The sequence below is a fragment of the Natator depressus genome, chromosome 1, assembly GCF_965152275.1.
Source record: "Natator depressus isolate rNatDep1 chromosome 1, rNatDep2.hap1, whole genome shotgun sequence".
Classification (NCBI taxonomy): Eukaryota; Metazoa; Chordata; order Testudines; family Cheloniidae; genus Natator; species Natator depressus.
This window is the reverse complement of record NC_134234.1, coordinates 275,067,947-275,094,555: the sequence shown is the minus strand read 5'-3', so window position 1 is coordinate 275,094,555 and position 26,609 is coordinate 275,067,947. Positions and strand designations below refer to the sequence as shown.

The 26,609-nt window shown below is 41.1% G+C and overlaps 1 protein-coding gene across 7 annotated transcripts in view; it reads right to left on the bottom strand.

Moving 5' to 3' along the window:
* Window positions 1–26,609, bottom strand: part of PPFIA2 (PTPRF interacting protein alpha 2) — a 617,960-nt gene that overhangs the window by 197,612 nt on the left and 393,739 nt on the right. For 6 of the 7 annotated variants that reach the window (XM_074941964.1, XM_074941963.1, XM_074941965.1 and 3 more), the window contains one exon: window positions 26,458–26,532. The exons of the other annotated variant lie outside the window; for it this stretch is intronic. In XM_074941964.1, coding sequence (XP_074798065.1) covers window positions 26,458–26,532 — 75 coding nt within the window. The remainder of the gene's footprint in view (window positions 1–26,457; window positions 26,533–26,609) is intronic. 7 annotated transcript variants of the gene reach the window in all.

Here is a 26,609-nt window from a genome sequence, read left to right as displayed (position 1 = left end):
GGTAGAAGTTACAATAACTATGGATTGTACAGCATTGTGAGTGTCACTAACAGCACCTAACAGAACAAAAGGTAAGAAGAAAAAAAGCCCTTTCAGACTGACAAAAAAAAGCTTTGGAATATGGGGAATGCTGTCCTCACCATAACAATTCATTTTGGGCTCTATTGAGGAAGAAAAAAGAATAAAGAGCATTTTTCCTAACGGCTTGTCTTTTCTTCTTTTTCAACTGCTTAAACCCCATGCCCCCAAAGCAAACAGTTCAGAGGAAGGGATCTTTCAGGGGTATTTTGAAAAAATCCTTTTAAAATAAGCCAAAATAATGATTGCCAGCTCTAGCAAGGACTGTTCTTCATGAGGCTATCTATGACACCCTGTGGAATATTATGTATTCACCAGTATACTGACTGATTTGATATTAGGCCAGTGTTCTTTACAGAAAGATTTACTTAACTGAATTTAATGGATGCCCCTTCAAATCAATCCTGAAAATACCACGTCAAAAATCTACTTTATGCAAATACTCTCGATACAAGTTTAGAAAACAGACTATAAAAGTAATGAGGAAATAATATATATTTTTACCATTTGCATATGTCATATATACTTTTTTCTCTTCCACTGTTTGATGTTCTTGACCATATATTTGTATTGCTGTGTACCTCTACTTCTTCTGGCAAAATTCACATCAGTCTGAAATCCCCCTAATTGGGGAGAACCTAGATAGGTAACAACATTGGAGGATTCAGAGTAGCAGCCGTGTTAGTCTGTATCCGCAAAAAGAAAAGGAGTACCTGTGGCACCTTAGAGACTAACAAATTTATTAGAGCATAAGCTTTCGTGAGCTACAGCTCACTTCATTGGATGCATGTAGTGGAAAATACAGTGGGGAGATTTTATATACTCAGAGAATATGAAACAATGGGTGTTACCATACAGACTGTAACAAGAGTGATCAGGTAAGGTGAGCTATTACCAGCCCTGGGGGGGGGACCTTTTGTAGAAACGTTGGAGGAATAGGTGGAGGTGGGCACAGTGAAACTAAATAATTGACAGTTGTGTTATAGGTATTTCATCTCCATCTAGTTTAACTGAATTGAGCTTAGACTCTAGCTAACATCAGTCCTGAATACCCAGCAGGAGGCGCCTTATTACTATGATACTAGTATTTGTTAGCTCGTGAAGAAAGAGGATACACATTCAGACTCTCCGAAGGTCTTCAGTTAAGATACAGCAGTGCTGTCTCAAGAACACCAACCTGATCACATGGACATGATAGAGGAAGGATGGCTTGGAGAGAAAAGGTTGTCTTGTGCTTAATGCCCTTGCCTGGTACTCAGAATACAAGGGTTCAATTCCTGCCTCTACCTCAGAATTCTTGTGTTGCCTGAGCAAGCTACTCTCTCATTCTGACATCAGTTCTCCATCTGTGAAATGGAGATAAAAATACTTCCTTTGTCTGCCTTGTCTATTTAGATTATAAACTCTTCAGTATATGGACTGTCTTGTATTCTGTATTTGTGCAGTGCCCAGTACAATGGGGCCATGACCTTGGTTGGGGTCCCTAGGTACTATGTAATACAAATAATGAATGATAATGGCAATGAAAAGTGGAGCTGGTCAGAACTCCTCTGTAGAAACAAAACATCAATAAAAACAAAAAAATATTAATGGATTTTTGTGATTTTTTCCCTTTTGTGACTTTCTCTAATGATAACTATTGACAAATATTGTGAATCAATGTTCTGTTATGTTAATTTGAAAGTCGCGTCTAGCGGTGACAGTGTTACTGTGCTCCATACCCCCAGGGGCTGAGCACACTAACCAGCCTCTGCTGGTCCACAGAGCTAAAAAAAGAGTCAGATTGACACACACTATAGTGACATGCTGTGTTATTATTAAAACCTCTCAGTCAGCCTATTCTTTTAAACTGCAAATGCCTTACAGGTCCTGAATGTAGCAATTTCTTTATTTTATAACTTAATTGTATGCTTTACAGTTTCAACTGGTAATAGGGCAAAGAGCTTTATTAATCTACTACCCTTTATTATGAACTCTGATCCAGAATTAAAATGTCACTGTACAAAAGAGAATGCAGTCTACAATGTGCACCGTTTATTTCTACAATACACCAGTAACACCTTGTAAATGGAACAGAGTGCAGTTAAAGTAATGTGGAAAGTAAAGGGCAGTTACTAATGTGGAAAGGAATATCTGTCAGTATTTTCAAAAATGTTTGCAAGGCTGCTTTTAAATATATATTTACGGGTTCAAAAGACTTGAGCAAAGTAAACAAAAATATGCAAATTTTGTCCAACTGCTAACTAGTATAATAAAGTATTAATATTCTGACTCTTTGCCTGGTTTGTAAAACAGATGAAACTGCATCACACTGTATAACTAGTTTTGCTCTCCGATTGCAAAACAACTGACTTTGTCTTCAGTTTTGGAGCCCTATTTTAATGTTTTTTCTTCTATTAGCTCCCTCCCTTGACATAAACCTTTATCCAATATCTTCTTGACTAACTCCATTCTATATACAACTAAAATTACAACAGGTCCCAAGATTTAGTTGTTGACAACTAATCATCCAGTCCCAACACTGATATTTTATATGTAATCTTCAACAGAGCATCCTGGAAGGGTTTTTGGTTTTGTTCAAATGAGATCTCTTTGTTATTACCAAAAGACCCCCTAATGCAATTGTTTATAAGGTAAGTAAAGGGCAGTTTCCCAGTGACCCAACTGATAAATACATCTTACTGTATGAGCTGGAAATAAACTTATGCTGAGGCATTTATTACTATCACAGAGAAGGTCACCTACATCTAAAATTATGTTATAGGCCACCAAAATCAACAAGTTGACAGAAGGACCAGAAACACAGTCTCCTTGAAGAATTCAGTCCTACAACACAATTGGATACAAAGAAGAACTGACTGCAAACAGAGCCAATCTCACTCTTGTCCTGCCTGGTTGGTAACAGAGCAGATGCTACTTGGGATCTCTACTAGCAAAGATGGTCAACTGTCTTGACTAGAGGAATCTTCCACCCATTCTAAAACATACAAAGCTACTTCATTATCCTTCTTCAAATTATTCTTACAATTCTTCTTTGCCAAGATGCCCCCCAAAAAACTTGACAACAATTTGGCCATTGGTGTGCTGAAACCACTGCCTATCATGTTGACCAATATGGTCTCACTGTTTCCTTGTCCTCCCTTGTCTGTCTCTATCCACCAGTTGTCTTTTATCTCATACTTGGACTGTAAAATCTTTGGCGCAGGGATCGTCTTTTTATTCTGTGTTTCTGTAGCACCTAGCACAAGGGGGTCCTGGTCTATGACTAGGGCTTCTAAGTTCTATGGTAATATGGATGATGATAACATAATAACAACAACAAATACTAAGGAAATTGTTGCATGATGGGTTTCAGAGTAACAGCCGTGTTAGTCTGTATTCGCAAAAAGAAAAGGAGTACTTGTGGCACCTTAGAAACTAACCAATTTATTTGAGCATGAGCTTTCGTGAGCTACAGCTCGCTTCATCGGATGCATACTGTGGAAACTGCAGAAGACATTATATACACAGAGACCATGAAACAATACCTCCTCCCACCCCACTCTCCTGCTGGTAAGAGCTTATCTAAAGTGATCATCAAGTTGGGCCATTTCCAGCACAAATCCAGGTTTTCTCACCCTCCGCCCCCCCCCCCCCCCTCACAAACTCACTCTCCTGCTGGTAATAGCCCATCCAAAGTGACCACTCTCTTTACAATGTGTATGATAATCAAGGTGGGCCATTTCCAGCACAAATCCAGGAGAAAACCTGGATTTGTGCTGGAAATGGCCCAACTTGATGATCACTTTAGATAAGCTATTACCAGCAGGACAGTGGGGTGGGAGGAGGTATTGTTTCATGGTCTCTGTGTATATAATGTCTCCTGCAGTTTCCACAGTATGCATCTGATGAAGTGAGCTGTAGCTCACGAAAGCTCATGCTCAAATAAATTGGTTAGTCTCTAAGGTGCCACAAGTACTCCTTTTCTTGTTGCATGATGGTGGAGATTTAGACAGACAAATACACACCCTCCCTTTTCTCAGCAAGATAAATAAGATGGTGGCAAAATCAATCTCTGATGTGACCTGTTAATTGTCCTGGGTGCCTTTCATAGAGGTCATGGTGCAGAGACAGTACTTGGTGGCATGGTAGATGACTTTGGCCTTCTAATAGTCAAAGAAATACCTGTTACAGAAACATTATTATTGGCTGGAATGTTCTACAGTATATGAGTTATTTAAATAAAGAATATCTGCAGTGCCAAGCAAACTGGATTTCCATGTTAAAATGATGTACCGTTAGCACTATATACAGCTCTTAGCTATGTGTAAGCATTTTATTTATAATTATCCTTTTAAAGGTATAGATTTTTGCTTTAAAATACCCAATAGGCTAAAAATATTGGCTTTTTAAAGGTATACATCCTCCATTTTTGTCTCTGATGTTTTTAGCACTTTTTCCAATGAAAAAATGACTTTCCTTTTAAAAATGGAATTTTTAGTTCTTCTATGCATAATGTACCCTAAAGCTCATATTTTAATTTGTTTTAATTGCACGTAATTATTTCTGAAAACCAACTACTCCACATGTGCAGTGATATTTTTTCTCATTACATTTTTCAATATACCATATCTGTATTAAAATCATCATCTTTGATATGAATGGTTACAATACATTAAAAGACATCATATTAAGAATGAGATATGGTATAACAGGGTGAAAATCCTGAGAGGAAATGAACCTTACCCTAAAACTACAGTTAAAGAATATCAAAGCTCTGACTTACATGCACAAAATCAAGGAATCTCTTCTTAGCCTTTTGACGTATAACATGTCAAAATCAAGGCACAGTGGAGTGAATTAAAGGTTATACCCCAACCTTAAAACTAAATCTCATTTTTTGATGTTAGTCAGATCCTTCATATTTTTCAGCACAACTATTTTAGGGCCCAATCCTAGTTCACAAAAAGATAGATATTTTCCCACTGAAAACAAAGGAAAAAGTTGTGATCTTAGGGGTTTCATTTTACATATATTTTTTCTAAAGATAAATAAGGCTTTTTAAGTGGATTTTTTTAAAAAACAACAACAGTGTTTATATTGTGGTATTATTCCTAAAAGTCTCCTTTAATGCAATGCTACTTTGCTGCTGCAAAGCAAGGATAAACATTTTTGTGACTATATTTTTTTTTCTTTTGTAACCATGGGTCTGAATCAATTAAAATAGCCCAAAATCAACTCTGCAGACGCAAGACCAAAGAAGCTAGATCAACTGCTATTGCTTGTACTGAACAAAAGTTGAACAAGCTTGCACAAACTTCCATACTGCAGAAACTGCAATTATTCAATATAATATACAATATGTTAATTAATAAGGATTAATAAACAATTCTCAATAATTACTTTCTTAAACAAAATGTCACTTAGGATAATAGATGTGGTTCCAAGTCAAATCTATTTTTGCACACATCAAACCTAAAAACAAATCTTACTAGGTTTCTTGACCCAAGCTAAAGTGATACAGATAATGAATTTATTCTCTTTCCCCCTCCCCACCCCAAAACATGTGGTATGAGCCAGTATGATAAAAAAGTGAAACTTGGTTTTAAAATCTGACGACATGAATGCTTCATCTAATTAATAACTCATATAGGCTGCCTTAATGACAACTGCAAATCACATCTTTTTACTCATTTAAGAACCTGATTTTGCATTCCTTGAACACCCAAAATTCCTACTGAAATGAGAGGCACTTTGGAGTGTACAATGAATGAAAGCTTCTAAAGCTTCTAAAACTTCTAAAATTTTGTAAAGAAAGCTAAAAGGGAGTAGGGTTGCCAGGCATCGAAAAGGGACCCTGACGGCTCCAAAGTCCGGTTAGCTGCAGCACCAGCAGGGCAGGCAGGCTCCATGGCCAGCTCCGTGCAGTTCCCAGGAAGCAGCAACATGTCCCTCTCGCTTCTAGGTGGAGGGACAGCCACGGGGGATCAGCCTGTTGCCCCCGCCCACAGGCGCCACCCCTAGAGCTGTCTCTGCAGCTCCCTCTGGCCAGGAACCATGGCCAATGGAAGCTGCAGGGGTGGCACCTGTGGGCGGGAGCAGCACGTGGAGCCCCCTGGCCTCCCCTCTGCGTAGGAGCCATAGGGATATGCCACCTGAGGTCAGCGCCACCCGAGATCAGCGCCGCCCGGAGCCCACACCCCTAACTCCCTCCCATGCCCCAACCCCTGCCCCAGCCCAGAACGCACTCCCGCATCCACACTCCCTCCCACACTCCAACCCCCTGCCCTCCCCCTCACCCCAACCCCCTGCCCCAACGTGGAACCCCCTCCTGCACCTCAAACCTATCATCCCTGGCCCCATCCCAGAGCCTGCACCTCCAGCCGCGGCCCTCACACCCCTCCCCCCAGCACCCTACCCCAACCCGGTGAAAATGAGTGAGTGAGCGAGGGTGGGGGAGAGCTAGCAATGGAGGGAGGGAGGATGGAGTGAGTTGGGGAGTGGGGCTTCAGAAAAGGGGTGAGGCCTGGGGAAGGGGTAGGGTAGGAGGTGGGGCAAGGGTGTTCAGTTTTCTGCAATTAGAAAGTTGGCAACCCTAAGAGGGACACTTTATACTCGCTTTATATTTAACTTTTAACAATCCTACCACCAACAAAGAAACAAACAAATATTTATGAGATAAATCCATTTTATTTCCTTATTAAAAATCAGTAGGAGTGTGCCAGTCATTTCCTCTTCTCTGTCTATTGAGGTACTAATCCCATCTTGCACAAAGACAACCCATGCATAGTGTGAAGCTGGCAGTCCCAGTGCCAGCTCATGCCAAGGCCCCAGGCCTCACAGAATATTGACAAATGCATAGCTGGAAACCAGTATGGCTTACCTCTGTGTTAGTATTTTTAAAATAGATATTAGAATTATAAGAATGTGTTTCATTTTTAAACTTTATGGAATGCTTGTAGGATGTTTCATGTATTAATCCAATTTATAATATCTATATCCCATGTATATTATAAGGTAATGTTTAAATGTTTGCTCTGTAACTAAAAATGTTTGCTAAGGGCAGGAATACATTTAAAATGCTGCATCGGGACAGCTGCCCCAATGCAGCTGTGCACTCTAATGCTTTAGTGCAGATGCTCCTACACTAATGGGAGAGCTTCTCCTGTTGGCATGGTTAATCCACCTTCCCAACAGACAGTCATAGGTAGCTATCTCCCGTTGACAGCACTGGCTGCACAGGGAGTTAGGTCAGTATAACTACATCACTCGGGGATTTGGGTTTTTCACACCCCTGAGTGATGTAGTTATACTGATATAGGTGTGTAGTGTAGACCTGGCCTAAAACTGTAAATCTCCTGCAGTAAGGGAGAAGCATTACCACATGTGGCATGCTAGTTTACCACAAGAGATGTTATCTCCTCCCAACACATGGTCCACAGACATCACACAAGCCATTGTGGACAAAAGACTTTGTTGATTGCTTCCCTCATGCCCTTGAAGAGGGTACATGCACAAGTTCATCTCATCACATCTTGAATCAGAGAGAGTAGAAAATTCATGCGTCTAAGGCCTGGTCTACATTACATTGTTAGGTCCACACAAGGCAGCTTATATTGTGGAAAAACAGTGCCAGTATTCAGTGCACTACCAAGGAGAGGACTAGAAGGAACTAGCAATGCCTTTTTAGGAGATTTTTTTTTTTTGGCTGTCTGGACTCTGAGAGGCAAATATTCCTAAACATAAGCAAAAGATTCCCAAGTTTCTGAGCTTGGGTTAGCCCTAAAGGACATAAAAGCTTGCTTATTATAGAAGCTTCTATTACCTTTTGAACTTAAGATGGTACCTCATTTGTGTATGTTTATCTGCTTTAAGCTTGTAAATAACTTATTTCTTTTCTTAGTTAATAAACCATTAGTTAATTTATTGACTACAAGTGTTGTCTTTGGTGAGAGATCTGGGGTGTGCTTGACTGGGATAAGTGACTGGTTCTTTGGGACTGGGAGTAACCTGAATAGTGTTGTGATTTTTGGTATAAGGGACCATCTATCACAAAGACAAGCTTGCCTGGGTGGCAAGATAGACTGGAATATCCAAAGGGTGCTGTCTGTGACTCCTTGTTAAGGCTGTTATATTGCTTTAGGAGTTCACACTTCTTACAAGGTTGGTGTACTCTAATTATAGAACACACAACCAGTTTGGGGTTTGCGCCCTGTTCCTGAACAGTCTGCCCTGAGGTTCGCACTCATGTTCGTGAGCCATTCCAGACCAGCGTGACACATGGATCTTGCCCTACACATGTGGAAGTAGAGGGTCAGCGCCTCTAGATGGACCAGTGGAGTGCTCATGTACATTGTTTTCCCTGGCACCCAGTGGCAAATCGACTTACAAGTTAATACGAACTGAGACTTTCCTAACTTTTTGACAAAGCCAGAAAGGATTACTAATTAGGGAAGCACAATCCTGGTGAGAGCAGCAGAGTGCTTAACAGTCACTTCAGAGACACAGTGCTTCTCTATAGATGGCCATGCACTTCTATCTTCTAATGGGCTTTGGTATTTCAGGCCCTGATTCAGCAAGGTATTTAAATGTGTGTAACTTTAGGAACACAAGTAGTCCCAGTGAAGTCAATTTATGCATGTTAAGCACCTTGCTGAATCGTTGTAAATGTGAATCCAAGGAATACTCTGAGATCTGCTGGGATAATGAGAGTTTTGGGGGTCAGACTTACAGTATTTTAGGGCAAGTCTACACTGCAAAGTTAAGTCGACATAAGGCAGCTTACGCCAACCTAACTATGGAAGTGTACACACTGCAATGCTTTAACTCACCCGCTACACTGACCTAATAAAACCATCTGGACAAGAGGCAGAGCTTTCTGCAATGGAATTAGAGTGATGCAGTGTCAGTGTAGACACTGCAGTGCTTATGTCACCCTAAGTGGACTCCAGGAGGTGTCCCACAATGCCCACCGTGACCACTCTGGTCACAGTTTTGAACTCCACTGCCCTGCAGCCAGATACACAGGTGAACGGCCCTCCTCCTCTAAAGCCCTAGGAAATTTTGAAATTGCTCTTTCTCTTTGCTTGGTGTGGAGAGCAACTGCCCAGCTGACCACACCAGATCCATGCAGCAAGTGTGCTCCTGCCTGGAGTACATGGGAGGTGGTGGATCTCCTGGATCTGTGGGGAGAGGAGGTTGTGCAGTCACCGCTCTGCCCCAGCCACAGGAACTTTGATATCAATGGCCAGCTCACTCACAGCATGGTAGAGAAGGGCTATGACAGGGACACATAGCAATGCTGTGTAAAAATCAAGGAGCTGAGGCAGGCGTACCAGAAGTCAAGGGAGGCAAATAGCTGTTCTGGTGCAAAGCTGCAGACGTGCCGCTTCTACAAGGAGTTACAAGGAGCCGCCATCTTCAGCGGTGACCCCACTTCTACTGCCAAGAGCCCTGTGGATATTTGGGAGGAGCTGGGGTCACTGGCCACTGAAATAAACCCAGAAGATGACATGCTGGATGAGGAAGAGGAGGCAGAGGAGGATGGGGGACAGGCGACAGGGAGGTCTGGTTGGGTGGTGAGCCAGGACCTCTTTTTGACTCCTGAACAGTCTAGCCAGTTCCAGGAGTCCAGCTCTGGCAAGCATGATGCAGAGGAGGGAACCTCTGATAATTACTCTGCTTCAATACTGCAGGGACACCTCTGGTCATGTACTGGGTTTTTAAATCAGGCTACAAGAGATAGTGAAATAACCAATGCAGGAACGGTTTCTATCTGCTTCTCATTCCCCTGTACAGCCAGGCAGAGAGGGCCTTGCGGAAAAGTTTGTTTATGCACACTGGGATGTCCTGTGAATCCTCCAGAGAGATCTCTAGGAACCTTTCCTGGAGGTACTCCGCAATCCTCTACCGAAGCTTTCTTGGGAGGGCTGCTTTGTTTCTTTGCCTGTGGTAGGAAACTTTGCCACACCACTCAGCAATTACTTCAGCAGGCACCATATCAGCACACAAGCCAGCAGCATATGGTCCCCGTCTTCAGCCACACACATGCAGGAGCTGGACCCTTGCAGACTCGGTTAACCTCAGGAGTGAGATATCAGCTGCAATCACCCCTGCCTGTGGAAAATGGTGCCAGTATTCAGTACAGTAGCCCTATGCACTGGTACTGATACCCCATGGCTACCCCCTGCTTTGTCTCAACTCACCTCCTTGCCTCCCGAGCCATACTCACCATGGCTGGGGAAACCACCACACTGTGTGAGTGCCAAGGGAAACTGAGATAGATGTGCTTGACACTTGGTTGGATCAAGGGTGTAAGCTCACTGACAATGATATCTCTGTCTATTGTTTCTTTAGCAGATGCAGATGAGCCTTTGACCATCTCCTGCACACTGGTGGAGCACCTCACTCAGATAAGGAAAAGGAACTGGAGGAGTAAAGCAGACATGCTCAAGGAGGTGCTGCAGTCGTCTGGTGCTTTGGATTGTGAGCAGACAGCATGGAGGGAGGTAGTCAGTGACAGATTGTGCCGGGATAGTCAGGATAGGAAACAGGGGCAGGAACAGATAATAGCGCTGCTCAGGGCGTAAACAGACATATTGTGGTTCCCGATTGAACTTCAGGCTGAACACATCCATGCATGCTTCCCCCTGCAGCCCATAAGGAACTGCCTTCCTGCACCTCCCCTCGCTGCCCCTGCCCACATTCCTCATTTGCTCAGGGGCGTCTGCAGTATCCCGGACACTCCATCCTGTGGGACAATTTGTAGAACAATAGCTGGACATACATCCAGCTCTGAGAGCCTCACTTGCAAACGTGCTTCCCCTTTAAAGATACTTTTCTCTGTGTGTATGAAGTTTAGGTTACCAATACATAAATATATCTGCATGGATGTGGAATAAAAATGTACTTATGGAAAGTCAATCATTATTATTCTCTAATATATGGTGACTACTGCTAGCATTCAGAGACGGTACCAATAGGTGCATTTGCAGTGTTATAGTAGCACACACACAGTAACCATTACAAGGTTCATACCATGGTACACACACACACACAAAAAGCCTGGCTAAACACATTACAGCAACACACATTACAGTGGCCCATTGTTAAAATCCTCCTTCAAAGCCTCCCTGACCAAATGGCTCCCCATTGAGCCCTTCTTACAGCCCTGCTCAAAAGAAGAAGACAGCTGCTCTACTTCCTCGCTCCACCCCTGGGAAAATTTCTCTCCCTTTGATTCACATATATTATGGAGGGCACAGCAGGCAGCTATAACTATGGGAATATTTTCCTCACTGAGGTCTAACCTGCTGAGGAGACAGTGCCCCTTTAAAGGCACATTCAACAGTCATTCTGCACCTGCTGAGCCTATTGTTGAAGTGCTCCTTGCTGCTGTCAAGGTAGCCGGTGTTGCATGAGCCACAGAAGTAGGCTGGATTTCCCAGGATCACTACTGGCATTTCCTCATCTGCCGTGGTAATCCTCTGGTCTTGAAAGAAAGACCCTGATTGCAGCTTTCTGTACAGGTCTGTGTTCCTAAAGATACATGTGTCATGTACCTTCCCTGACCAGCCCGCATTGATGGTGGTGAAATGACCACAGTCGTCCACTAACATTTGCAATACCATAGAAAAGTAGCCCTTTCTGCTGATTTACTCTGTCGTAAGGTGGTTTGGGGCCAAAATGGGGATATGCATGCTAACTATCGCCCCACCACAGTTAGGGAATCCCATTGCTGCAAACCCATCCACTATTTTACGCATATTGCCCAGACTCACAGTCCTTTATAGCAGGAGGTGATTATTGGCCCTGCACACTTGCATCACTGCAGCCCCCATGGTGGATTTCCCACTCCAAACTGATTCACAACTGATCGGTAGCAATCTATCGTTGCCAGCTTCCACACAGCCATCACCTCTTGCTTCTCCACCATGAGTGCAACTCTCATTTTGGTGCCCGTGTGCCGGAGGGCTGGGGGCGAGCTCCACACACAGCTCCAGGAATGTGGCCTTCACATCCGAAAGTTCTGCAGCCACTGGTTGCCATCCCAGACCTGCACAATAACGCAATCCCATCACTCAGTGCGTGTTTCTTGAGCCCAGAACTGATGGGCCACTGTGTGCAGCTGCTCTATGAATGCCAACAGTAAATTTGAATTGTTTCTGTCCATGACACACAGCCGGGCAGACACCACATCATCATCATCATCGTCACAGCTCATGAAATATTGCAGGGTCGGGCGTGTTGTGTTCATAACGCTCATCACAGTACTGGAGAGCAGTGCAGGATCCATACTTTCTGACAGAGATGGCAGGCAGGCAGGCAGTTTTCAGGGACTGTTGAAAAGCAGCACGAAACATACTAGGAAGCCCATGGAATGATGGGACAGAGAAAGCTGCATCATGGGAAACTGAGCCTGCCCCCATGAGGTATTTATTGCAAACCCTTCCCAGAACATCCTGTGTCAGATGGTGGCCAGTTGCACAATGGATAGCTACCCATGGTGCACTGCTCTCTGTATCAATGCGATGTGGACGTGCTTCACTGACACAAGGAGCATAGTGTGGACATGCACCAGCGGTTTAAATACAGCGGTGACTGTACATTGACGTAACTTAAGTCAACTTAAGTTTGTGGTGTAGACATGTCCATATATGGGTAGGAGAAAGAGGCTGGAGGAGACTGTTGTATTAATTTACATGGAATAAATGAGCCAAAGGTGTTAACATAACCCAGTCACTGTCCAACATTAAACACTTGCAAACAAGATTCAGGGTTTGATATACAGAGACATCAGTCTGCTTAGTACCATGGAAAGCACATAATTAAAAATCCTTTTTAGCCTTTTATTAAAGACACAGAAAGGAAGGAGAAACAGTTAAAACATTTGAAATGTAAAGCACTGATAAGGCTTTCACTTTAACAACATCCCTTCTTCCCTTTAGTGGGAGAAAGTTTTGGAAAAAAAGTCTCCTTACTTGACAGTTTTTTAGATGTATGAAAGATGGTAATAACTGTACTTTTGGGAGGAAAGAGAAAAAGTTAGTTGAAATGGGCTGCAGCTCTTGTTGATACTGTTGTTGAAGTCCAATCCTATTTCTGCCCAAGTGGTATATGGAATTCAGCTGGAGCTGCTAGGTATGGCGATGTCATCTGGATCCCTCTCTTTGGCCCAGCTAGGTCAGGACAACTCTCAGGATCAAAACAAAGAAGGTCCAGGATCCCAGGAGATGGTGGGAGTGACAACCATGATGGTGAAGCTTGTTTCAGTAGCCTCCATCTGTTCTTCCCTCTTTTCTTCCCCAAATCTCTTTTTTTAAGGAATCAAAAAGGGAGTGAGGAGTGGAATACCCCATATCCTCATTATTTTGTCCACCAATTAGGCCTAATATCCAACACACCAATGTTGGTTCATTAATTTATGGCTCCACATTTTCTGTTTTTACCAAACATGATTTTAACATAGTCCTTGAATCATATCAACATGGCTTTTTTTTTGTTTGTAGTAATTTAGTCTCTGTCTGGTTCTCTTGCACCTGTTTATAATATTCATTATTGAAAACAACTTGACCTATTTCCATCAACATTTGTTATTATAGGTTATTCTATCATCTTACAAACTTTTACATACTTTTTACAGTTGAGATTACAATGAGAGTAAATTTGTAATCCCAATTATTACAATAGGACACAAACTCCTGACACAAAAATGTGGGGGGAAATTACGCCAGGCTTCACAGCCACAGGTCATAAACCAGAATACAAGCTGGTATTTCTGCAGATCAATGGAAATCCAAGTATAAAGTTAAAGTTTAAAGAATATTTTCATAATATGAAAATACAAATCAGATGGCTCACAGCTTAATTACAACACCTATTATTATATGTGAGCCTATTAAAAATTAAGGTTGCTTTTGCTTATTTAATATTGATAAACCACTGGCTTAAACCTTTTACTCAAATGCAACATATACAATTTATATGTAGACTAAATATTAATAATTAACAATCATGGTCATAAAAATCCCAGTACTACATTCTTGTTAAATTAATTAAAAACTGGGTTATCACTTGGCAGCAGTAGGTCTTCTCAGTAGATGATCAGCATCAATGATTTTTTGCATGATCACATATATTATAACATTAAATAATGCCAGAATTGTTTAGCCATTTTAAAATAAAATTTTTGATAAATAATACCACAATATATTGCAAGCACCTCAGAGTAGCCAATTTCTTTTCATTCCTGCAAATTAAAAATAGAGGATCCTCTCCCGCCCCACCCCAGGCTTCCGGCTCCCTAGCCATCACCTTTCTTAGATGGAGACCCATGTCTCTCTCCCTCCTAGCTGGGGCATTTCCAGGCTGCACAGATCTCTGCTGACATTGATACTTTCAGCAAGCTGGACTGCTTAGCCAGGCCAGCATCTGCAATTTGCTTACTTTTCAAATGCTATGAACAACGTAATTCCCAGCAGTTATGAGTTTCCACATAGCTCTTTCTAAGCAAGCACACTTATTCTTAAGTGAAAGCATTACAGAGAAAACATATTAAAATGATACACACATGCTAGAAAGCTTACCAGAGATCACCCCAATTGCAATCTCAGACTCTGGCTGGTGTCAGTCCTTCCAACAGTTCCCTATGCTTTGGTGACCCCCCCTTGGACAGAAGGTTCTGTCTGTTTGCTGGGTCAGAAAGATGACCCTGAGTCAGTTTAAACTCAGGCTTTTTATCCAAAAGTCCTTTCTTTGTCTGGGGAATCCAGTTTGAACCCATAAATGTGAGCCTCTCCAGGTGGGGGTACCTAGACTCTGAAAGTGTTACAACCTGAGTGAATTTGCCTAATCACCCTGCACTGTTCTTAATTCTGGAGGAGCTGTGATCACCCTCCCACACTGAATTACACACAATCCCTAACCCACAGTAATATACATGCTTAGCTATTGCAGGAAATTGCTAGTCACAAGATTCACAATTAAAGGGCAATCACTGTGTAACAAAAAAGTTGTTCAGGTCAGTGCTTGAGTCCTAAAAAAGACATGCCAAAACATACTTCTGGCACTATCACTCAGAAGTGATGGTAATGCAAACTGGGGCAGCTTCCCATGGGTCTGGAGAGACCTGTAAGTCCCATGGCAGCAGGTTCCACACTGTACCTCCTTTTACTGTGTGCCTTGGAACTGCTGCCAGGGGCTATGCCATGCTCCGACACCGCCAAAGCCTCCTTGCTAGTGCTGGCTGATCCATCAGCGGTGCAGCTCTCCAGACAAATCCCTGGCACATCCCGACAGTGCGTAGAGCAGCCTCCCTTTCCCCCAGCCAAGCGTGGGGTGAAGGGAGCGACGCTCACCCCCAGCACACTTCCCAGCTCAGCTGTGCTTGCAATTAGCGGGGACTGTACCAAAGCAGGGAGCTCTGGGCTGGTGGTGAGGGGAATGGCAGAGGGCACCAGCATAAACCATCCAGCCTGTGACCTAGGCCCCCCTATCAGAAATGATAGCATCGAAAGTGCCCGAACACATTTCTGGCTCCCAAAAAGGTGCCGGAATGGCATTCTGGAGTATTCCAGCACAACTCAAGTCCTGGTTTAAATTTACTTAAATATGAATGTGGAAACAGATTATTATTAGAGGGAGCAGTAAATATTTCTGTCACTGCAGCACTCAAAGACCACAGTCAGGATCAGGTCCCCACTGTCCTGGGCTCTGCTGAACAAATGTGGAAAAGGGACAATTCTTCCCTCCAAGGACTTAGAATCTAAAGCACACAAACAGAGCAAGGCTGATGAGTATATAACATACAGGCAAATTAATACGGTGAAGAACTGGCACAGCTTTGTTGATTACTTATGCTGTTTATGTGTTTTCCTTTTCAAATTGGGACAGAAGTAGGGAGTAAGGAAAGGTTAGAGGAGAAGGAACAGTCAGATCTCCTCACCTGCCTGACTATGATCAGCAGGCAGGATTTTATAGGCATCATGATAGAGATGAGTTTTAAGGAGGGATCTGAAGGAAGATAAGGTAGTGTCTCTATACAGATTTTATCGGGGAGTTTTCCCTGGCATAAGAGGCAGTGTGGGGGAAAACAGAGATGTGTTTGAGTGAGAAGGTGACTGATTGATGGTACATCTGGGAACAGTGACAGAGATAAGATTGGGGTCGATGTCACACTAAGTTACTAGGGGTGAAGGCTAAGTTGCAAAGAGCCATAAAAATTAAACAAGAACCTTGTGCCTGATGAGGAGGTAGCCAGTGGAGGGATTCAAATGGGAGGGGAAGGGGGAGAGGACATGGTCAGAGCGACAAGGGAGGCAGATGATCTTTGTATATATAGTGATACCGTAAATCCTTGAGGGGGAGAAGCCATATATGATTGTCAAGCAATCGATAATTTGGCACGCACATTTGTTTCCTAAAATACGTACATGGATCAGAGAACAAAAGAAAGATATAATCTATCTATTACATTGAAATACTGGCATGTGGATTGTTTAAACCATCAAATAGTGAGCCCTAGGAAATGTCTGAACACACTTTTGTAAGAAAAAATAATGGGTCAGGTTTATGCTCTTTTTTGATCAAAGTGCCTGTTTCAGTGGAAATCCTTGTGTTAACAGAGAAAGAGGGTAGGAAAACTTGGCAATTTTTAACCTGCAGTTATCATGAATACAGAGACAAAAGCAAGGCATTAAAAAATGTTTCTATTCATGGGGGATCAAGGTTTCATCAAGACAAATGTTTCAGCCAAACAGAATAGAGGTAGATTGAAGAGATTTGCAAAATAGACGTCAAACATCTAAAACTCAGCAGGGAGCCATTTTAATATATCTTTTATAACAGTTGCTTCCTGGTTGCACAGCAGGTTTGTGGGAATGGTAAAAAAAAAATAGTAGAACTAGCAAACAGCAATTTTTTATAGCTTTTTGCTCTTTGTTTCCTTTCTTCATGTGTGTCTTAAGATTCTTGTATTTCCTTTTGTTAAAAAGGTGCAATTAACAGTGCCATGGGAAACAAAAATTCTACTGATAATACCTTAAGAGCAACTTACACAGTATGTCTGCTCATTGGTACATACAGAGCCATGATAGCAGAAAATCTAGAGTTTTAATAGGAGATCTCATGCTGTTTTGTAAACAGCAGCAGTGAAGCTAAGTAAATATCTTCTGCTCTTCAAAAATAAATTAGTGCCAGGATGATTCAAACTCCTTACAAATCGTTTAAATAATAAAATCCATTAGAAAATATAGGTTCAAAAGTAGGTAGAATGGAGTGGAAACATCAGAGAGATGACCCCAAGAAATAAGAAAAATGTTGGCATTGGACAAACAGGGATATTCATAGAGGATTTAAGGCATAACTTAGTTCACAGAAACTGATTGCTTCTCTTAATGACCAAAACAGTAGCTAGAAATGTCTTGGAGCAGGCTGATCAATTTAAAAATTGTATCTTGGAATATTTATTTGTTTAATGATATTTTATTTGTCTGCCTGTGTGGAATCTGATTGCATAACAAAATAAGCACAAGATGCTGACATGCCTACAACAGAAAACACAAATGCTACCAGAAGAGGTAAGAATGACTACTAATCTCATTGCATTCATAATGAAATGTAAACCCCATCTCTTCAGCTAAGGTTTCCCCAAAAGCAAGTTACACACACACACACACACACACAAGCATGCCACACATCCATTCTCTCTCATCCTCAACCCCCACCCCAAGCGATTTCTCCTGCAGACTAGGCAGAAAGCAGGATTGCTATTGTTATTTCTATTTTTAAATACTTAGGAGGCGTTCAGCTCTGATGAGAAAGTGATGTAGATTTCAATGTTACCAGAGAACTGACAGCACTGTAGTCTTAAAGCCTTCAAAATATGTCACAAGTGGCCATGCTCTGAAGAGTAGGGGTGACAGAGTAGAACCTTGCTGGACTCCAAGTGAGAGCAGACCAGCAGGGTAGCTGAGCAGCTACACAATACCACTCTGAACTGTTCAGAAAAGAAAGAGTGGAGTCACTGAATAACCCATTTACTTCTGCCAGATGCCACAATCTTGTCAGCAATATTTTGCTGTCAGCCACAGAAACAGGCTCAATGTATTTTGGGAAGTCAACAGAAGAGATAAGATGTCTCAATGAAATTTTGTACCGTGGTTCTGCACACTGAAAGAATGTTCAGAAACCTGTATTTGCCACCGCTGAGAAAGGCATATGGCCTTTTTTCCCTCTCATAATGTTTCTCTGAGAAATGTTAATTGCTTATGGTAGAAAGTTATGGCAATCATGGTGAAAGATGATAGATCTCTTTACAGGTGGAATGGTGGTGCTAGTAGTAGACATCGTAATGGACAGAAGTGCTTTGTAATGGACACAGAACACAACCTTAACTGTGGCGGAGCTCTCTCCGGAATTATAATTGTATAACCCATGATTTTAGAATTTTTAAAACAATGGATAAATATAACGCATAATGGAGACTATATGAGACAGTAACTTCTTTCTTCACCATCCAGAGAAAAGACAATGGGGTGAGTAATATTTATATGTAAAGGATATTATGGTTTTTACACCAAAATGTTCCTTATAGAGTTAATACATTTTAAGGCTGGAAGGGACCGTTATGATCATCTAGCCTGGCCTTTTGCATGACACAAGCCACTGAATTTCACCCAGAGATTCCCGTTTATTATCTTTGTTTCAGGTTGGGTTTGAAATAATCATCACATATAACACATGTTCAAGTAATAAACATTTTTCTTAGCAAAATTGTTTATCCAAATAATATTCTTACCCAAAACAATCGTTTTGCATTATGGAGTGTATTTTCCATGGTGCGTTAATGCACAAGCCCCATGTTATCAAGAGAGTAATGCAACTAACTGTGTTTATATGCCAAGGTGTTGTGAACCTTTCAAACATGTAGCTTTGAATATACGTATGTAGAACTATGTGTAAACACAACACTCTATAGATGGATAAGGTTATCCTTTTAAAAATACATACTAAATTAAATATTTACAGGTAATAATACTTGCATAGACTATGCTGTGCTGCATTATCCTTAATAAGTGGGGCCAAAATTTTCCATAATTGCAGAATGTCCCCATATGATTTCTCCATTTCTGGGCCCACCTTGTACAGAAGAAACAAAGAATTTCATTTGTGGTTTTGGCCCTTTGTGACTGCATAGGTGAGCTAACACCAAGTGACTGCATTTTCTGGAGTTCTTGGAATAGGCTAAAAAGAATCAAACCCCAAATCAACCTTTTACTGTGATCTCTAAAATTAAGTGCTAAAATTACTGATGACTGATTCCATGGGTGATATAATATTAATTAACTATAAGATAAATAAGGGATGCATCATAAGCTCATCACTAACCACTCTGGGTTAAGAGAAAACTTTTCTTTAGGAAGTGTTGACAAAATGGTTTCTTGCACATTCCTTTGAAGCATCTGGTATTGGCCACCTACAGCATGCCAGAATAGATGGACCACAGGTTTGATCCATTATAGCAATTTTTATCTTCCTCTCTCTATATAAACTCCTAATGGTAAGGCTAATCCCACCTCTAAGAAAGAGGAGTTCAGTAATGTATTTTTGTAACTTTTACTGTGTGTTTTAATTTAAAGTGAATTCCAGCAAATATTAGACATTTACTGATGTCGATTTAGCAAAGGCCAAAGAGGAGGACAGAGGTCACATAAGCATGCAGTTGTATGAAGTAAATGCCTATGGTCCAGCCTTCTTGCAACTTCACTGAGAGCCCTGGGAGTGGGAGATGAATAACCCTGCTTCTTAATTTTATCTTGGAAAGGATGAGTAGAATTCAGCAGAGGAGGATGGAGTGCCTGGAAAAGACACAGGAAATGTAAGGCTCCAATTTTGGAGACAATCACAAGCGTCCATTAAAAATTACCTTGAACAGGAACAGTACTGATAGGGACTTTAAAGATACCCCGGTCAAAGCAGACTCTCAGTTAATGGAGATAACGCATTAGTGTTTGGCATTTGGAACAAATGCTGAGATAAAGAGTTTGGAGGTGCAGTGACTGATGAACCTATGCTCTCTCTTGTGATGCACTTGTACCAATGTTCTACAGAGGTCACAGGGGTCTCATCAGTGTTCCCCAAGAAGAATGATCTTTCCTCTGAGATAAAACATTCTGTGAAATCTGAATGATCTCTATGTGGTTTTCTACTCATTTGATCCAGGAAAATGTAAGAGCTTGTTTTTGAACTAAAATAAAAGGGTCTTGGAGGGCCCCATATGATGTTGCCAATATGTGGGCTTTTACAGATGTGGAACGCTTATGGTGTAACACAGCTAAGAAGGGGCGGGGGGAATTTGTGTTCCACATCTTGCAAGTAAGCAACAAATTCCACAACCAGGGTTGCTTCCAGTATACTGAGCCAGTGAATTACCAGGCTTGGTGGTAAGGACAAGAGTTGGGGAAAGGGTTTAGAGGTAGTTTCTAGATGAAATAGTGCTTGTTGGGACTTCAGATAGTTCTGGGATGAAGTGAACTCTAATTTGATGGAAGTGACAAGAATTGTCCTTTCCATGGAGCAGTGGTGCAAGAAGGGGATGTGAGAAGCATGTTACAACCACATGAAGCTGCATCATGTTTCCAGGCACTCTGAATTTGCATCCTTCAGAGGCTGCTGGAGTCTCTTAAATATGCCCCAAGTCTCAGCTGGCTCCCGGAGATTTTTTAACGTGGACAGCAAGCACCTAGGGCCAAGTGTTCACCGCCTGCCTTTTTCTCTGAGATAAATAGAGCTTAATTAAGCATCTGTTTCAGTATGCTGGAGATGTCCATAATTTAATCAAGCTCTTAATGAAGTCTGAATTTCATAATATTAGTAACAGTACATCAAAAGGTGGGGGTTATGAGGGCAGGCTGTCCTGCCAGCAGTCTCAATAATACAGCTCAGAATGCTACAGAACAGAGAGACAGGCAGGCACTTTTATATTCCAGCTCTTATTAAAAAAAAAAAGAAAAAAGGGCAAGTCCCACTCAGACTAGTGGGCAAAGGGTGTGGCTGTCAGGAACTGGCTGGTATTTGAACAAGTTTCTATCCTATCTGACAAATGTTCCCAGGCAGAGATTAGTAGACTACCAAACTTCAGTGTGGGATGCACCACCTATTGTGAGCTGGAGGACTAGCAGCAGAAATCAATTGCTAATTACAATCATCTCCCACACAGTTCTTTAATCACATCTGGGGCCTTTGGAATAGGTAGAAGTGTGGCTCCTGGAAATGCAACACCACTGATACACTTGAGTGGTGTGGTGTGAATGAATGAATACCTATGTGAGTATGCACAGTACTTTTAACTATTATCACCAAACCCTCTCGCCAACTATTGCAAAAAGCTAGTACATATGTAACAGCTACAGAAAAAAATATGAAAAGTCAACACTTGCCAAATGTGAGCACATATATCTCCTATTATAAACATTAAAGAAAAATGTGGTAATCCCAGATACAACTGTACGATAATTGTAGGAAAATGCTAGCATTTTAATGGTGGCTATTGTATGTAATTGTTGGATTACATACAATAGCTGAACTCAAATTTAAAAACCTACTGCAGTAATATTCTTCATGGGGAAATTAACAGGAATTAAGAATGCTGCCCCTCAGCGACTTTCGCCACCATCTTGTTTCTAGTTGTCAAAAACAAGGCAGTTCCCCAAAGTGTTGTTAGGCCTTGATTTTGTAAGGTGGTGAGTGCACCCACTGATTTGTAAGGGAGTTGAAGGCATTCAGAACATATTGGAGTTGCTCAGCCCCTTGTAGGATTGAGTCTTTAAAACTTAATTTTTATTGTTTGTAAACAACGCTTCAATAGAAAGTGAATATGAAACTTAATCATCATAGGTGCGAATATGGACGATATAAAATGCAAGTCATAAAGAATATGAAAGGTGGACTGCTCAGTGAACATGACAGCTAATGTAACCTAGTTTGGGAAATTCTTCACTAGGCATATTGTATTTAATATGGTGGGTCGTGTGATAATTTAAGGTACGTTATATCTTTCTTGATTTAAAAAATAACACAAAACATACAAAAAACCCTACTTTGATTTTCCTTTTTAAACCTTCAAAAATTTCTTCATTTTATAAAACCTGCATCATTTCTATAGTACATTCATTTGAGGATAAGGCAAAGAAATCATACATTTGCTCTTTTTAGGAACTCCTAACTCTGAGGAAACAGAATAGTAATGTACCATTTGAGGATATACGTGGTTTTGAAAAGTACAGCTGAGCACTTTTCCTCGGGCATCTAAGAATTAAAATACTGTCTTTACCATCAGAATATGTAAAGTCAAACCCAGTTAGGGAAATATCACAAGTAGCGATCTAACTAGATAGTGTCCAGGCAGTAGACCAAGAAAAACACAGGCTCAGTAGGAAGTGATGTTTCTGATTTAGTAGGGGAGATCTTCTCCATAGGTCACTATTCCAGCATTCTGGTGACATAAAGGAGGCTTAAGACCACTTGTGCGCCCACAGCTCTTTCTGGAAAAGTAGTGTGGATGTCGACAACTGGGTTTTAGGGGACATTAGAACCCCCAAAATTAGGGTTTCCTTTAACAAATATACGAAACACTGATTTTGGAACAGAATTTTGTTTATCTCACTTTATTAAGTGGACAAATTTAGTCGTGGTACAAAACTATTCATTAAGGTGTTATTCAACGGCTATTATTTTATTTTTTAGCTTTATCTCCCCCCACTAAAAGAAGTTGCCCCTGAGAGATGAAAGCTTGGATCAAATTCCAGTTTGGGTAATTATATTTTGCCTATCTCAACTCTCCCTGCAGTTTCATCTTTACAGGTTTTTGTTTGCTGCCAGCTTTAAATTATTGCATAAGTTTCTGGTTTATAACCAAAGCTGAAACAGGTTTTGCCTGTGTTCACAATGTTATCTACATTTCTCACATCTGTCATTATGTTTATTAATGCTGGTTATTTAGGAATTAGGCTACAAGGCCCATTTAGAAGTACAAGCTCTTATTTATCTTTTCCCAGTGTAAGTCTGTAGGTGTTTATTGTTTGGAGTATCTGTCTCATTAAGTGCCTAACCTCTCTGAATTTCTTATGTGATTCCTTGTAGTTTTGTAGGTTTGGGCACTTTTGTCAGGGCAGCCATGACCTAGGCAGATATCAACGTATACCTGTGGTTTACTAAACCTGGATCTTCTGTGTGTCTTTCCCCTAGTGATACAACATTTTAATCAGGGTATCAACCTATTGCCATCATTTAGGTATCTATATTAGTCCTGACTATGGAGTGTGTTGCTACAATGAAAACAACATGGATATGGAGAAAAATAATACTAATTATCAAGGGAGGAACATTGCCAAGTAGTAGTGAGTGTTTTAGAAGAACAGACACAGAGTGACAGCAATATAGAAATTACTGAAAGCCCTGAACCCAATTGCCTTGGAAACTTGCCCCATTTCTTTTCACATACACTACATCCAATTTATGTCTTTCAGATGAACACTGGCTGGGTACATTCACTGGAGATCTTGGTGTTAAATCAGCCCCTATATAATGATTATGTCTAATCCATTTTTGGGCTTAATTAAATAATTGTGAACATTAGCTGAACTTCTGTTCAAAATGCACTGATTTTTTGAATGTAATTCATCAATTCCCTTCTGTATATCTCCTTGCCAAGTTCTTTTTAATACATTTTCAGTTTTGAGCTACAGCAGGCAGAAACTGAAATACCAATATTCATGTTGTGTAAATGATCTTGACAGGCTTTGTTGATTAATGTCCTTCTAAATGTTTTCAGCATTATTAACATAGTAAGTTTGTATAACATTTCTAAGGATGGCAGGCAAGAAAGCCTTTCCAATATAGAATAGAATATCAGGGTTGGAAGGGACCTCAGGAGGTCATCTAGTCCAACCCCCTGCTCAAAGCAGGACCAATCCCCAACTAAATCATCCCAGCCAGGGCTTTGTCAAGCCTGACCTTAAAAATATCTAAGGAAGGAGATTCCACCACCTCCCTAGGTAACGCATTCCAGTGTTTCACCACCCTCCTAGTGAAAAAGTTTTTTCCTAATATCCAACCTAAACCTCCCCCACTGCAACTTGAGACCATTACTTCTTGTTCTGTTATCAGCTACCACTGAGAACAGTCTAGATCCATCCTCTTTGGAACCCCCTTTCAGGTAGTTGAAAGCAGCTATCAAATCCCCCCTCATTCTCCTCTTCCGCAGACTAAACAATCCCAGTTCCCTCAGCCTCTCCTCATAAGTTATGTGTTCCAGTCCCCTAATCATTTTTGTTACCCTCCGCTGGACTCTTTCCAATTTTTCCACATCCTTCTTGTAGTGTGGGGCCCAAAACTGCACACAGTACTCCAGATATCCTCACTTTCAATTCATTTTAATCTGTATATTTATTATCCCAGCATTCTTTTTCCTTCCCCATCCCCATCTGATGCCTATTACTGCTCAGACTGATCTTGCTTTAGAAGAGAGGTTTCTAAGAACTGCCCAGATGAAACTACCCACTACTGGATGGTCAGTTGCTTATACTCTAGCCCTGAAACTGATTTTGTCCAGAGATGTAAGAGCCACCTTCTTGGTACAGTAGAGTGTTTATTGGCCAAGGTATAAATAAGTATCAGAAGCAACTGATTCTGTATTTTGTACTTTACAGTGGATCACAATTATCCAGCTGGCTGGGACTATGACTGAAGATCATTCTCAGTAGCAAACCCAAGCGTGTCTGTAATTTACTTCTTGTGGAAAGATAATTAAGTACAAACCTGGCCACTGTTAGAAAGAGCTGCAAGATGTACTTAGAATCATAGAAGATTAGAGTTGGAAGAGACCTCAGGAGGTCATCTAGTCCAACCCCCTGCTCAAAGCAGGACCAATCCCAACTAAATCATCCCAGCCAGGGCTTTGTCAAGCCGGGCCTTAAACACCTCTAACAATGGAGATTCCACCACCTCCCTCGGTAATCCATTCCAGTGCTTCACCATTCAACTAGTGAAACAGTTTTTCCTAATATCCAATCAAGACCTCCCTCACTGCAACTTGAGATGGTTGCTCCTTCTTCTGTCATCTGCCACCTCTGAGAACAGCCTGGCTCCATCCTCTTTGGAACCCCCCTTGTTTGCCTATGCCTTCTACATTGATTCAGTTCTGGTGTGCTAGCTGAAAAATAAAGCCACAAGCATCCATGGAGCTCTATGTTTGGTCTCTCTCACCAAACTCTTGAATGTTTAAATGTAAACTTGAATGTGTAAATGTAAACACCTTGTAAGGTGCCCAGATGCTAGTGTGATGACGTCAGAGATATGATGATAATCGGTGACACCAAAATTGTTCAAATAATTCATATAAGCAGGATTCAGTGAGAAAGAATGGAGTCAAAACATGGGAAACAGAGCTGCAACTTGTTAGAAAGTTTTGGATACTTGCTGTCCAAATAGCTAAAATTCTACTGTATTTAATATACTTATTACTGATTTGTAGATTGTAAAGCAAGAACAATTACAAGTACATATGTTATTTTGCATATTTACCAGGCTCGGAAGGCAAACCAAGAACTACAGTGCTTTTTCTTAGGCTTCCAAGCTATCATTTCAATAGAATTCCCTTGTGTCTGACTGGCAAACACAGAGTATAACTAATCTCCCCAAAACAACTAGATACTGAGATGATTAACTACAGGCCTGGTCCTAAGACAGTAGATGTCAACAGAAAGATTTCCATTGAACTTTATGGATTTGGATGAGGACCTATACATATCAATATTAATTATTAACTAAGGATTGTACAATATCTGAGCCAAGCCTGCAATCCTCATTCTTGAGTAATAAGCACAGGATTAGGTATAAAAAAAACCCTATATGTTAATGCGTACACAGAGAAAATATCCTATTATGATAGGTTATGTAGCGGCTTTAAGTTTTCTCTCTGTAAGCCATTCCCAGGGTATATTTAAATTATAATATTGTACTTACTGTTGAGTTTGCAGGTCCCTAGTTATATAGCAATATCTGATATGAACTCCAATTTAGCAACTGTGTTGTTATATTGCTTACAATTTCTGACACATATCTATTGCCTCATGGCTTTTCCATATCTAGTAAAGGAAAGAAAAGTTTTGCACCTGTCACTAGCCCTTGTTTTTTTAGTCTGCTCACAATGACAGATCTGAATAAAGCAGAAATCAGAAGATTTTATTAATATGACAACCACTTAGAATAGGCCGTGGTCAGTGGCCTATACAGAATATAATTTATTGTTTTGTGACAGTTTCAATAATAGTGATGGGAAACACAAGGGACAGAATGTTAGAAAAATTGCACCTCAAATGGGGAGAAAGTGTTTTATGTTACCTCCTGGTTAGCAGCAGCTAGTTCTTCTTCCAGTGCAGAGACTCTTTCTAAAGAAACCCTCAGTCGTTCCCTTACCTAGAAGAAAAACCAAAATATGTGCAGTAACGTGATTTCTATCAGTCTTTCAGGTTTATATAATCTGCCATAAACAC